This window comes from Poecile atricapillus, chromosome 4 (assembly GCF_030490865.1).
Source record: "Poecile atricapillus isolate bPoeAtr1 chromosome 4, bPoeAtr1.hap1, whole genome shotgun sequence".
Classification (NCBI taxonomy): domain Eukaryota; kingdom Metazoa; phylum Chordata; class Aves; order Passeriformes; family Paridae; genus Poecile; species Poecile atricapillus.
In genome coordinates, this window is record NC_081252.1 from 19,098,864 (window position 1) to 19,114,204 (window position 15,341).

Here is a 15,341-nt window from a genome sequence, read left to right on the forward strand (position 1 = left end):
ATTTAAACTCTCACATAAAATCGGTTTCATGATCTTTACTGTAAGGAGATGTTTCCAAGTATCTGACTCTTCAGGCTCCTATGTAGTATCAATGTCTCATGTCAGGCTGAGAGGTTTTTTCTGCCCTTTCCACTAAAATCATTGAAATACATTCAGTCAGTCTTTCACATCAGAGGTGTAAATGGATTTCTTGAAAGTTTTTCTGCAGATAGCAAACGGCAGTCACTTTACAACTCTGACTCCATTGTGGGCAGCAGTCAGGAAGCCTAACACTTCCCCCGAACTTTGAAGATGCTAAAGCTGTGTAATGACCTTGCATTCTCAAGGGCAGATGCTCAGCTTTTGCTGGAAGTGCTAATCTACAATCTGTTTATCTCCATACACTATGTATTTGACAGCACTTGCTTGGAAGGCAAGTCAGGGAAAAGCACTGTCAAATTTAGTTCCATTTTCCTCTCTGATGGTCTCAGTGTCCAGTGGACTTAGAAATGGTCATCTCTATTTTTAATTTTTAGCTTCCCTTGTGCTTCTCAGCCAGTTGCAATCTTAGAAAGCAGCTATGGTACCAGTGTCAGAATATTCTCATCTTCATGAAGCCTCTGCTGGAGCGTGAGATGGGCTCTGGAGTAACTGTTTTCTTCCACATTTTTTTTATTCATAGCGAGTCAGACTTTGGGCGTTACCTTCAAAATGTAAATTGCTTCCTGTATTTTCTGTCAGTAGGTTTTAGACTCCAAGTGCTCTATTTGTTATTCTTTGGTGGGTATGAATTGAGATGCATCACATAATGCTCACAAGCACACTGAGGAGTGTGTTCCTAATGCAGGGGTAATGTGTCGAAGCAAGGTGCTGTGTGCAGGGGAAGGTAATGCCTTTTGTTGGACAGATACACCATGGTTGGGTAAGCCCTTCTTTATATCTAGGGCAGGAACCTGAACACAAGGGCTTCAGCACAGAAAAGCATGTCAGTGTTTGCAGGTTAACATAGAAATGGGCTTTACATCCCCAAAGTTTGTTCTTTAGCAGTTCCATCAGTTGGTTGGGTAACAGAGGTTCCCTCCCTGAGTTAATTGTGCTTTGCTTGCACCTGTAAACCAGCACATCCACTACTCCACTACTGACAGAAGAAGAAAAACCCTTTGGTTTTAATGTAATCCCTGTGGTTTTTCAAACTGGCACTCCTTATCAAAATAAAACATTAACATCAAATTACTCTGATTCAGCAACAGCATCTATTTTTTAATATGAACTTGTCTCTTCTGTCAGGTAATTGTTTAGCTTCCCAGGGAATTGTGTGTGTGTTGCAAATGGAAAAGTTCAACCTTGTAAATCCTTTCTGCAGTGAGGCAACAGGAAACCCACTTCTGATTATTAAGATCACTGGGTTTAATACCAAAATCTAGTAATAAGTTGCTAAAATTGACCTTTTGAATGCTAGATTTGCAGCATGCTCAGTCAGGAATATCTTTATGTTGTATAGGAGGATTCTCTTGCTCTCCACGTACAGAATTACAGGAAGTGTTACTCTCACAGAGGTGCAGTTTCCTTTCGTGGCACATGCCTTGAATTAGCAGTGGCTGTTGCCCACTGTGTTAATATCAGCCAACTTCTAAAGTAATTAAGTAGCAGGTCACAGCTTCCATCCCAGGGAGGAAGGACACCCTCTTGATTTATCAACAAGATAAAGAGAAAAGTTGCTTTGGTTTGGTTTTTTATCGTTGGGTTGTTTTTTTTTTTGTAACATAAAACCACTCTGAGGCATGAAACAGGTAAGAAATAGCTAATGGTGCTGAATCAATGAGTTTGTTCAGGTTCAGAGGAGAGCTGGCTGTGCTCTCAAGCTGGCAGTGTGCTCTCTTCTCCCTACACTCAGTGCTCTGTTGGAGTACGGGATGCTTTCACCTCCTGCTCCATCCATGCTCCTCCCTATGTGAAACAGCCTGAGGGTGGAACCCTGCTGCGGTGGTGTTCTGCCATCCCAAAATTAGAGGAGGCTGAGGGAGCACTCGGGCACTTGGCAATGTCTGGTAGTATTTGAGGTGTGCAGTGTAGCTGTCAGTGGGGAAAGGGGAAGAAGGGCCAAGTCTGGCTCTCGTCCTCTTAGTGGTCGTCCCTAAAAGCTGGAGTTTGGTCTCTCTGATGAAGCGACTGTGTTGTCCCTACATTACACAGCAGGGACAGATCTTGCACAGATCTTGCAGTCAGTTCTTCCTCATAGATTCTGCTGTATGCAAGTGTCAGTTCAGCCCTTGATGCCTCCTCCCTTCCTCAACTTTAGTTTCTTCCTCTCCAGCTGCTGTACTTGAACACCTATATTTCTTCATATCTGTTATCTGCATTTTGGTCTAGACCTCCTGGAAATAGTGAGTGACTCCCTGAAGCAATTTTTACTGCTTCTACTTCTCTTTTCAGTCTTTTATGATATATCTCAATTGTGACATTTGCAAAAAGATAAATTATTATGGATAGCTGGGCTGTGGGGCAGTCAGATATGGCATGTATTATTTATTTTGAAATATGTTTTTAAATTCAGCAGAGCCTTCAAGTTGCACAGCTTAACTGTTGCCTCCTTGATCCTTCCTGTCTGCTATAATTTGTGGCATTCATTTGTTGCATTTTGTTTTAGGAACACAATAGGAACTCTCTGTGGCTGATAGTCCATCTAGATGTGTGGATTTTTGTTGACCCAGAAAGCAAATACAAAACTAGTTATTTAAGGTTTTTCTTTATATTTTCTTCCAAGAGATTGAAGTAAAGCCATGTTACTGAAGGTTAAGTGAAAAGCAGGGGACAACTGGGTTTTTTGTTGAATTGTTTTTCACTTGTAGCTAAATAAAATATTAAATAAGCACCTTTTTAGATAAATGTGAGCATGTTTTGGACCTTTGTCCTTTAAAAATAAAGTTTGTGAATAGCTGAAAATCTAGCTATTCTTGTGACCTATCTGAATGAAGAATAGTCCTGGCCTAGAGAAGTTCTGAGACAGCTCTATGAATTAGCATGCATTAAATGATGGACTCATTTTATTGAGCAATAATAAAATATTGAAGTCAGATGGAAGGATAATGGGGAATTGCTATTTGCAGCTATGAAAGTGATGCATGTCATGTTAACTCCCAACCCAAACAACTCATTCTAAGATTTGCTTTCATGAAACTTAAAATCCTCTATTTTGTCCAATCATCAGCTTTAAACCTGCTCCTTGTCAGTGAAGACAACAAATCTTTTTGCTTGCATCTGCCTGGGGGATGTGGAAAGCCGAGGTGGTCCTGTGTGATTAAATTAGATGAAAGACTTGCCTTCTACCAGTGAGACATGAAGTCTAATCAAGTGAAATGAGTTTTGAGATCTCAGCTCATTTCCTTGGGGAACATCTGCTTACATTACACAGTCACGACACCTAATTCATCACAGTTGATGCAGCTTTTGCTCAGAAGAGGACCTGGGACTGGGTGGCATGGGACTTGATCAAGTCTCCCCCTAAGGAGGAGCTGCTTAGTGAAGTTAAGATACAGCACACTGAGGGGAGAGCTTTAATATGTTTTTTTTAAAATAAATGATCTTTATTTCTGTATATCACTTCTTTTAGAACAGAGGGGCTTAGGTGCAAAAAGGTAAAAAAAAGGTACTTGGTACTGATTGTATTTTATAAAATCATTGCTGTATAAATGTTAAAGAACGTGCTCAGTGAAGAGCAAAGGTGATCTTTTTACTTAATTTCTATGATGTTAAATTATGTTTGTATGTTTCCATGTACTAAGGTAAGAAAGCAAAGATTATTCTGTCTCCCTGACTGATTGTTTTTGTTTGTTTCTTTCAGGGCATTGTTATAACTCCACTTCTGCTTTTGCTTTTTGTAAGTATCATGATATTAATGTATCTTTTACTGGGTAATCTTGCACCTATTAGACATTATATTTGAAATGCAAGTTAGGGTGGTTTTCACAGTGCATGAATAATGAAGAAGATTTTTCTGATCAATATTTGAAATCAGCTGCCTCCCAGGAAGGCCATCAAAATGTATCATAGTGAATGCAAACACCACCTTCACTTCATTCTAAGATAACCAAAAGCTGTTGCTCTTACAGAAGAGTAAAATCATATGCTGTTAGTCTGGCTGGGTAAAATACAAGCACTTTCCAGATCGGGAGATAACTTGGTTGGGAGAGCTCTTGGAGAGCTTTCACTTGCAGGAACTGGACAGGATTGTACTGATCTGAAGTGGATGAGAACAACTGAAAAAGTACTATTCAGATAAACATAGCCTTGCTTTCGGGCAACTAAACCAGTGGGTATTTTTGTGGTAGAGGTTAGCAAGATTACTGGGGGCCCTGTGCATCACTAAATGTAATGCTGCTTCGTTCCTGTTAGTTCAATTAGTACCTTCAGTGAGGGCCTTGGATCCTTGCAGCTCATGGTAGAAAGGAAGGAGACCAAGCTTTATCTTCATGTTTTTTAAAGGCATGGATATTAGCATACAATGGAGAGGCTTTTGCAGGTGGGTGGTGGTGTTTAGTAAATCCCTTCTCAGATAAGATGTCCTGGTGCTGGCATAAATGGTGTGATGTGGTGCAAGTTGCTGAGGCTGTGGCTTTGAGAAGGAGCAGGGAATATAGGCTGAAGTACTTGAAGGATTTTAAGGAAGACATACATTTTCTTTTATGTTTGTCTTACCGATGGCTTTGTATGTAAGTCAGCACACTGGAAAGGGGGGGAAGTGGGAACTTGGTCTGAAACAATTTGTAAGTGGCATGCAAGGGATGCACTATTTATAGCAGGGATGCTTAAACAACATATGGACTGTATACAAATATATCAGTATAAACTGGGATAAATAGTACTGTGAGAGTGGCTGCAACATCAATTACTGCCTCAGAATAACTGTGTGGGAAGATTTTTATTTTACTAGAACAAGTTGTAATTCACTGATGTAGCGGTGTTTACACACAAACTGCTTTCACCATATTGTATATATTGATACACACAAGCAAACCTTTCTCAGTACACCTGGGACCATAGACTTACTGTAGGTAGAAAAAGATAACTTTTCTTAAAAAAAAAAAGATGTATGTTTTGTTATTCTTGCACTGAATATGTTGATTCAGGATGGTCTTCCTCACTATTTTCCAATCCTCTTCCTGCTTGTGTACAGAAAGTGTTTCTTCCACAGGCATTCGTTCAGAGACAGTGCCCTTGTTCCTAAGTGAAACTTCAGCTCTTTTTACTTTTGCTTACTGGTAGCTTTCACCCTGCTTTACTTCATTGAGTTTGGTGCACTGAATAGTAAAAGGGTATTTTCTGCAGAAACTGAAATGCTAGGGAAAGATCTGTATATCTTTTCAAGCAAGATAAAGTTCTTTGGTGTCTTTGTAGGCAGATAACAAGATATTCTGCCCCATAAATTGCAGTTTTCACTGTTATTTCTCAGAAGAGGAGGTAAAACTTCATGTATGCAAGAACAGGAAGGCAAATCATGTCTGTTCTTCCTACCAGCCCTGGAAAGATTTGTATGAGAAGTGTGTAAAATTCACATTAATTGTTGGGTGGTTTGTAACATGACTTGGACTTATTCTTCTTGAGGATGATACACATATGAATTGCTTTGTCATCAGAGTGATAAACAAGCTAGTCTGGGGATGAGGGGAGTTACAAAAACTGAGGGGTTTTGTCACAAAGCCCAAAACTTGAGGACTTCTCTTGTAGTATGTAAATATTTAAAACTTCTTGAGGTCATTGTTGAGGGTTTCACACATGAGGAGCAGTGTTCTGGTCAGCCCAGCTAAGTTAACACTTAACACTTTGCTAAGTTGAGGTCTGCCTTGTCTGAAGTTTATCCAGTGATAGGTAGTTAGGACAGCTGAACATGCACAACCTGAGTTCCCACGTCCTGTGACAGTCTGTGGTATGGACTGATGAAACCTTTTTTCTTATGAGCCTCTCTAGTTTTCCTCTGAGTTTCCTTGATACATCTGGCCTGGTGAACACACAGTGGATTCAAGTACACAGTTGACATGTTTCTGTATGCTTGCTTACCACCTGCAGCTTCATCATTTCCTGTGGTACTGTGGAGTTACTGTGGAATGAGGAACACTGACTAGAAAATTCCTGATTATCTTCTCTGAACCATTCATCAGTTTAGTCATGCAACTTAGCCTTAATGCTTAATTAATACAGGATGGAATGTTCAAGTTCCAAAATAAAACTTCCATTTGCCTGTACAATAACTGAGCTGCTGAATGCTGTTCATGGACCTTTCAAGTCAACCTCATCAGTGAATTTTAGCTCCTGAGTCTGGTACTCTAGAGCTTTAACTCTTCCACAGAGTTGTGCTATGAATGTCTGGATGCTCTGTTGCATTAGTGTTCATATTTGTTATTCTCCCTGTGTACAGTGCATAAAATACCTTTAGTGCTGCCAGAAGTAAAATACATTGTTGTCTAGTAGCTTGTTTTTGTTATATAGCTTCACCTGAGGTAGCAGTTATTGTTTATATTTTGCCCTATGTGCACCAGAGAATATAATGTTCTGAGCTGCCTTTTTGTTCATAATTGCCCAGTAATGTAAATATAAATTGTCTAAACAACATTGATAAAGGCATGTTGAATCTATAATAAATAATGCATTTATTGCAAATAATTTATCATCTTAAATGAATGGTATTGAAGAGGAAGTCAGTTACATTTCTTAGAAGTGTATTTCTTCTATGAAACTTCTGGTATAAAGCTTACTCAAAATTAACATTCTAAGAGGTTTGGATTAATTTAATGAAGCCTTAAATACTGTGCCTGTAATTACTGGACTGTATGAGCATGGTTAGCTAAACTTTATAAAGAAATTATAAACTTATAATAAATTTATAAACTTTGTCACAGATACCTCTGATTAACGTTTTACCTAATAAAAAGCAATTGAATCTTTCTTCCCAGATATGTTAATCAGCACTAACATCATCCTCATATTAACCCTTGTTATTAACAGTTAATATGCCCTATTCCCAGAAAAGATGTTACAAATGGCCAGTGTCCCATAAACTGTATATAACTGGAGTTCATATATGTGGTGAGCAGAAACAAAGCAAGTTAAATCAGTTTCAAGTTAGCATGAGGTTATGCTGTTTGGTATTTACAGCACTCTGCAATGTTTCATTACCAATGATTAGGAGGCTGTGTACCAAAGTATTCAGAGGTGAGACTGTCCATCTCCTTCTTGTCACTTCGCACACTTAGCTGAAGCCAGAGTAGCAGATCGATCATGAAAATTTTTAGAGCAGAAAAATAAGTTTTGTTTTCTCCAAGATTAGTTTTCAAAGTAGCAAAAGTCTTAAGTGTGTGAATCTACATACTTCTATTGAAAATCATCAAAAATATTACAGATAAGCCAGTATTTTACATTTTTATGTACTTCACATTCTTCACATGCCTGCAGAGCAGTTAATGTGGAATGTTAAAGACCCAATAAAAAATTCATGTGTATTTTTAAAGATACACTTCGCAAACCTTCTGTGTGTCTGTCAGGCGTTGCTCCCCCATTAGCTCTTTTGCCAATAAAACTACCATGACATTTGTGTCAAAACAGAATCTTCCCAAGGCTTTAGCGGTTTGCTCCTGTTCCTGATTTCTGAATTTTTATTTTTTTTGTTGATGTTGTAGTGCTGATGTCATAAGTAGTGGAAAGTAGCACTGCTGAAATAATTCAGGAGTAGACAAGTGAAGGAAATTTAGTTCAAGTACCACAGAGAAAAGTGAAATAAATAAAGTGAGTAAAATTAGAAACTTATTTAAATGCTGAAGAGTTTTCGCTTGTATTCACAAAATCTTTAAATTAAAATACTGGTCCAAAAGTTGTTGTTACATCTCAGATTTTTTTACCAAGTCTACGCCAATCCCATTAATTCAGATAAATCTGTTTAGTAAAAGGAGCTGTCAGTACTTTTTTGTCTTTAAACAGAACTTCCACACACTATGCCTTATTTTTCTTCTCAAGCATTTGGTAAATGAGAGTTGATACCAGTCAAATGAATCGTTAAATATGCAAATATCTTAGTAGCTGGAAAGCCTTGGAAGTTGATAAGGAAGTTGCAGCTAATGGATTTCACTGGTATGTGACAAAAGGCTGATTACAGTGGGGGGGAAGAGAGGGGGAGTAGCACAGTGCATTAGCTATTAACAGATCAACTCATTCATGTGGAAGATTTAAAGAGCATCATTATTTCTTCCTGGTTATTTATCTCACGGTTTCCTTTCCTCTTTAATCATTGGGAAAACAAAATTCTCTGATCTGATCCAAACTCTTTACAATTAACTACAACTTTTCAATGACTGCTATGAAATATTTATTTAATAATTTTATTGCTTTTCTTCACATTCACCTTTTTTGGCTTTGTTATTTAAATTGGAGCAAGTAACAGAGAATAATAGGGACCCTTCTTGTTCCTGACTCACACATGAAATACTGTAGATTTTTCTAGGTGTTTTTCTACATGTTATTGCTCTTGAGATTTTCATCTATAGAAAACTAGGGGAGCCTTTGAAATGTGCAACCTGCTTCACCATGGGCAGAAGTTAACCACACCTCTTTAATAGGATCATAGAGCCAGGCTACCAGGAGAATCCCATCCTGACTCACCCAATCCACCTCTTTTCCATGCTGTGCAATTCACTTCAGAACTGAGCATCATCCAATCTAAAAATAAGGGATTTTGCTCTCCCTCCACCCTTGCAGTACTAGAAACTTGTGTCTGTGATGAACAGAAAACTAATTTCCAGTAAGTACTGCTTAAAGATGTGTAATCCATTTGTCTTTGTTGCCAGTATTACACATCTGAATAGCACTTCTCTGAAATTTATCACCCTGGCTCTGACTTTCTTTTTGCCAGCCTTCAATCAGCTAGGCTAAACATGCCATGCATTTCTAATCTTTAAATTCATAAAACAAATCCCTTAATCTGAGGTGTTTTGTGCACCTGCTCCAGTTTTAATTCCTTCTTCAGCCCAGGTAATACAAATCCTGCACAGTTGTGCAATTTGCTTCACCAAGGGCTTATCCAGGCCTCATGTAATGTCTCCAGTATCCCCTATCTCGACTGATTTATTTCTTCTGGTACATCACAGTTTTCTTTTTCAGGGATAAATAATATTCATGGTTCTTAACTACACTGTGTTGACTAATCTGTGTCTTTGCAGCTAGTCAGCCCCTTGTTTGCAGCAGAATTTTTGGATGCTAGTCCTTAAGTCCCAGGTCTCCAAGGGTATAACTCTAATTCCCATTTAGGTGTTTCTGGGTTGTAAACTTGATCTTGTTTCTGTACATTAACCCTCCAGATCATTGCACCAGAGTTAAGTGGAAGAGTAGGTCTGGTGTATTTCAGATGAAGAATACCTATGGTTATTTTTATGGCTCTATAAAAGGCTTTAAAATCCACAGGTGTGTTTGAATTGGATTGGTATTTAATGTGTCATAGGGGAACCCAAAGGAGATTAGGCATCTGTGATCATTTTAACAAGGGAAACCCAAAATATACAGTCTCATTGCCCAAGCCAGGAAATTTTTAAAAAAAGTCAAGTTTGTCAGCTTTTGTTTTTCCATATTTCTGAATGTGAAACTTTGATTTTTTTATTATTTTTTTTTTTTTATTCGGCAACAGAACTGGAGGTTATATGTAGACAAATAAATACTTGTTCATTTGTGCCAAATCAACTCCCACAGCCACACAAGCATATAGAATATGGAAGAATTTGCAAAATATATCTGATTGTTTAGCAGAACTGGGGCCTTAAGTTTCATTTTTAAGAATAATAGCAAAAGATCTCTTTATTGAAATACATGACTGCCAAAGCATTGGATGCAATCTCTGTTGTACCTTTGCCCTTTTCTGAGGGAAGAAACAATTTGCAGTTTTTGACAGATGTATTTAAAAGCTTTGTTTTTAAATTTAAACATGTTCTGTAGAAACTCCATTCTCATTGATGTGCCTCCCCTTCCCGTCCACCCATTCCAGGTGGATTCTTTCGGTAGCAGTCAATGGCTCTTGGTCAGAGGCTGGGAGCTGGCATGTCTTACGCGGCTTCTCTGCCTTACCGAGAGGTCTGAATGCGGTGCATGTGAGTGCCTGTAAAGCAGGGGGGTGGGAAGGACACCCCAGTGGCCTGTCAGCTCTGTTCAGATGTTAGTTAGGAATGACCTCTTTCGACCTCCTACCTGAAATCTGGAGCTGGGCACCGTGGAGCTCACAGGAGCACGTCAGCGCTCTTCCAACCGCTCCCTGCTTCCCAGAGCCCCAGCATCATTACTGCCCATGGCAGTTCCCATCACAGCATTTCCATCTCTGGGTTACTGAGGGAGACCTTGTTATCTTTCTGTAACAAGCTGCAAGGACTGGGTCAGGATAAGGGCTCTGGAAAGACTCCAAAACAAGGGAGGGCTTTGTTCAGCAGGTAACTCTTGTTCACTGCCCTTCATCACTAACCTGGATCCCATCCACATCTTTTCCAAAAGTGCATTGCATTCCGTGGCCTTTTTGTAATGGGCTTGCCATCCACAACAGGACATAAAGGGTTTGGGGCATGGGGTGCTCCAGACAGGCTTCTGAGGCAGCTGGATCTGGGCTGGATGAGAGGAACCAGAAGTGGTGGCAACACAGCATTGAATGCAAAATTTAAGGAGGGTTTCAGGTTAGCCAGACCTTTCCACCAGAATGTGGAAAAGAAAAGCATAAAATTTAATGTCTTGTGTAACAGAGCAGCCAGTAGTGCTCCTCCCAATCAGTTCTGCCCTCTTTCCACCCCTGCCTCACTTCCTCCTCTGTGCTCAACAACTGGTGAGGCTGAAGCTGGTTGATGGTGTGTGAAGAGCACAAAGACACAACCTGAGGAAGCATTAATTGCAGGAGAGCACTGGGAGAGTAAAAGCCATCCTCAAATCACAGCCTGCTCCAGTGTGTGCAGCACATGTGTCACTGGGCTGTAATTTGGTGGGACTGGGAGGAAATGTTTCTTCTGAGTCCATCCAGTGTGGGCGTGGGAACACCCACTGTGATACCTGCCTGGTCAGCCAGAAAGATGAGAATGGAGCATTTGGCTTGTGGAGACAGTCTAGGCTGGGAGATGGAATCGTCTTGTTTTTATGTAAGGAAGGTTAGGTTTTGCTCTTGCCTTTTTTACCATAGCCAGTTAAATAGTCTTTTAATTAAGGATAAGCCAGTGTTTCTACCACAAGCTCATAAAGAAACCCACTAAATTATTTGTTGTTTTTTTTTAAAACACACAGTCTCTTGAGAAGAAAGGTCTAGGACTAAATTAGCTAGAATGCTGCAGGTCAGGTTTGAAGTACTGCATGGTGACAGAATTGTTTGGGAAGATTTGCCTAGATTTATCTTTCTGCTTATCTGAGTTACCCTGCTGAAATCACTCTGATTATTTAAGTGAAAAGTGTCTTTCCCCAATCAAGAATTTTTAGGGTCTTTTCTTGAATAGTGAGTCCATTAAAGCAGGGCTGGCTTATTACATTACTAAACCTCTAGCTGAAATGTTGCTATCCAGAATGGTTTGTAACAATATCTTCACAATATCAAACTTTTAAAAATGTTCCTAAATAAGCATAAGCAATATGGTGGCATGAAATAAGTGGCACATTTTATCTCCCATATGTCATTCCAATCAGGTAGGGGTGGGGTTTTTTCAGCTATAAATCAGCAGTTTGATTTTATGGTGTTTTTATGCCAGTTCTTACAGTATATCTGTTTGTCATTGAAGAAAGGTTAATTTTTAGGCATAGAGATTATTATAACAAGGAGGGCAGCCAAAGATAATCAACTGTTTTAACATAATACTAATTTCTGTGCAATGCACATCATCTAGATAGTTAGCTTTTTAAAAAAACCTTTCATGACAGCTAATGGAGCACAGAACTTAACTTGATCCGACTGAAACCTGAGCGACATCCTAATTATTCTCAGACGGAATATTTGCATTTTGTAAATTTGTAGGAAGGTTTGATTAACATTATATCAAGGTTTTTGTTTCCTCTGTTCCTCAATTAACACTTCTCTTTCTCAAAACAAGTGTGGAAAGCATATCCAAAAGATCAAAGGAATTCTGGAACCCAGGCAATGTCTGAGAATCCATGGGACACTTAGAGTCGTCAGCCTGATGAGTTTTCGTGCTACAAATGTTGAGAAGGCCCTGGTCAAAGTATGCTTCCATTTGCTGTGGGTTCTTTAGTATTTTTGATTCCTCATGGTTAGCCACCATATGTTCAGAGTCTGGATCAAAATGCCCTTATTTTCTGTGTGATTGAGAAGTTCATGACTTCTCTTTAGCCTATATCTTATCTTCTGTGTCTTTCTCAGGAAACAGATTTAAGGTTAAGGTAATACAAGAGTTGATAGAAATAGTCTAACAGATAGATTTTGATAAAAAACAGCCCACTGAAATGATTGTAAAAATATACAGAAGGGAAACAAAGTTTAAAAGTCTGTTTGAAGACATAATATCAGTACTTTTAATTCCATTTATAATTATGCAAAAAGCACAACAAAAAAAATACCAAGAGCCCCAATTCCAAAGGAGAATATATCCTTATATATACACTAAGTATAAGTGCTTAAAAATTCCCAACAGTTTGAAGACACTGCATTTGAAGTAATATTTTAAAAAGCTGGCATGGCTATGCCTTTTTCAGCAGTGTTATGCTGCTGACTTAGAAACTGATTATGCATCCACTGAGCATAAAACTTAAAAGTGGTGAGCAAAGTCCAATCAACATTTTTATAGAAAAGCACAGGAGTCACTGCCAAAGTGTCATAGTTCTGTGAAGCTGTGCAAGCGTCCTGGCTTGCTTAGATTGGCTCCTCTGTGGCCCAGGCAGATTTTAAAGTTTAAAAATCTTCACTTTCACTTGAAAAGGCTTCCTGGAATACACAGTAAGTAATGCTTTTAGCTTCTCGGCACGTAACAATAAGTCCAAATACAATTTAAAAAACTAAGAACCACTTTAAAATTTCAGAAGCTCCTTACAAGAATTAAAACAACAAGGAGATCATGAGTGGGATGATGGAGGTCTGTGCTCTCTGTAGGGAGACACTCAGAGTGCCCTCTGTCCCTTGGGAATGTTGGGAATGTGCCTGCACTGCCAGACTTTGGGTACTCGTGGGTGATCTAAATCTTCTTATGCAAGCTTTTGCTTCTCCCTCTTGACTCCGTGGGAAATTTAGGCTCACTTAGTCCCTACCTGCAGACCAAAGTTCTCAGCTATGGCACCATTCTCAGGTGCCCTCCCATGTGCCCACATTATTTAAGCTGGAGGTGACGGTGACGAGATGTTGTAATTTATTAAATGGTCAGTGTGAATCTTAGCTGATGTTGCCAGTTAAGGTAGCACATAGGAAACAGCCAGATCCTGTACATTCCTCCTGAGACTCTCCACCCAGAGTGTACTCAGAAAGGGACATATGAAATCTGGTGCCATTTGCCTGCACAAAAAGCTCAGTTTGCCCAGAGACATCCCCCACAGACGTGTTCACCCATTTCCCAAGCGGTGCATATACAAATGTACAGGTACAAAAAAGCAGTGCTGTTGGACATTTCTGCATAAAGTAAAATACTCCACTATATAAAATTTTTGATTTTTCTGTTCTTCAAATTTATGAAGAATCTTGTTTTATGCCAAACCCATTTGTATGGCCATATGTTAATTATTCAAGGCAGACTTGCAGAAAGTTACTAGATTGCACAATTACCTTGTCTGTCATGCAGGTAGCTTGGAAAGGAAGGAAAGTGTGAAAAGTATAATTCAATCTGAGTATCTTTTATGAGAATCATGTAAGTAAGAATGCTTTAGGAAATCAGCTTCATTTAGATGGTGCTGAAAGGATTCTGCATTCTATTCTCATTTTGAGAATCTTTAAAGTGAAGTGTAAAATATAAAATAGAGTGGATCTGTGAAAACCTTAATGTTGTGTCCTTTGCCTCATTGTGAAGCAAGTGGTGGTCTATGGGAGCTCTGACAATGCTATTCAGTCTTCTTGGTGTGTTCCATTGCTGTTAAAGAGGTGTTAAATTACATTAAAGGAAACTTTCCAATTACCTAGCCTAGAACAAGTCCAATCAGAATGTAAAAAATACTGTATATTTTCCCAAACATTCTGAAGCAGGTTCCAAAAATCCCGCTGATTGTGTGTGTTCCTGTTTTCTACCTGAAACTTTAAAAAAAAATGCTTCTAGCATTTACAATTATAGTTAGAGAAATCACCTACTTGAAGACTAAGCCTGTCAGTTCAGTTGTCTTAACGAAAGAATAGCTCTGTACTGCCAGTATATCCCCCTTTTAATGGTACTGAAATAAAACACGTGAATGTTGTCTTCACTATTTCATTATTTTCATTTATTTATTGAAATAACTACACCCACTTCTGTTGCTTGATGTTTGTATAAATGGCAAAGTAAGTCGAGCTAACTGTTTGGTTAGGAGGATTCACTCCCTGTCTCTTTAGACTATCATCCTACAAATGCTTATATAATTTACTTGGCATGTATGTGTAGCAGGTTTTCAGTTAAATGAATATTGATGGAAATATTACCCTAGGTTATAAAATAATCAGAGATTGGTTTAGTTCTGTTTTGTGGAACACCAAATGCTTTATTGTGACTTAACTATTAAACATGTGTGCAGCTTCTTCCAGTGCACATAGTTCCCAGTTTTTATGTGTAAAATAAAATCCATATTAGTGTGTGATATCTGTGTATGAAATTTGCAGAGACTAAGAAAAAATGCAATGTTAATGGTATATCTTTATTTTGTAGCTTGGATCATCCTCCTCTGTGCCTTTTACATCCATATTCTCGCAGCTGTTTATGACTGTTGTAGTCCCTCTTATTATTGGACAGGTATGTCTTTTAAATATACATTCTTATTTAAAAAAACAAGATAAAGAGAGCTATCTTAAAGACAGACTGGCAAGCTGATAAGCTGCCACATAGGAACAGCCTCAGGATAGTGAAGTCTAATATCAGGGAGAAGATGCTACACTGCTCCCTGGAGCCACATTGATCTTTGTTGAGATTGAGCATCTGTCCCTCACTACCACAAACATACGCTCCTGCAGAGCGAGGAGGGAGCTTGTGAACATAAAGTGGGAAAAATGGCAGCCCAGGCTGTGAGAAATTCCAGCCCCATACAAATGAGCATTGAGAATACTACACAGTCCTTTTGTTACATGCCCTTTGCCTGGTGTTGAAGGAAGTCCTTCCTCCCTGTGTAGTATCTACTAATAATTACAGGAATAAAAAAAATCTCAACATTAATAAACATATAAAGGCTAAGCAGTCACAAGTTAAGAAATCATT

General features: G+C 38.8%; 1 protein-coding gene across 3 annotated transcripts in view; it reads left to right on the top strand.

Annotated features, from left to right (window-relative positions):
- SLC10A7 (solute carrier family 10 member 7) overlaps positions 1–15,341 on the top strand; it is a 139,810-nt gene that overhangs the window by 87,794 nt on the left and 36,675 nt on the right. For 2 of the 3 annotated variants that reach the window (XM_058838660.1, XM_058838658.1), the window contains 2 exons: positions 3,821–3,856; positions 14,799–14,882. In XM_058838660.1, the coding sequence (XP_058694643.1) occupies positions 3,821–3,856; positions 14,799–14,882 (120 nt within the window). The remainder of the gene's footprint in view (positions 1–3,820; positions 3,857–14,798; positions 14,883–15,341) is intronic. The other variant, XM_058838659.1, reaches the window with a different exon arrangement.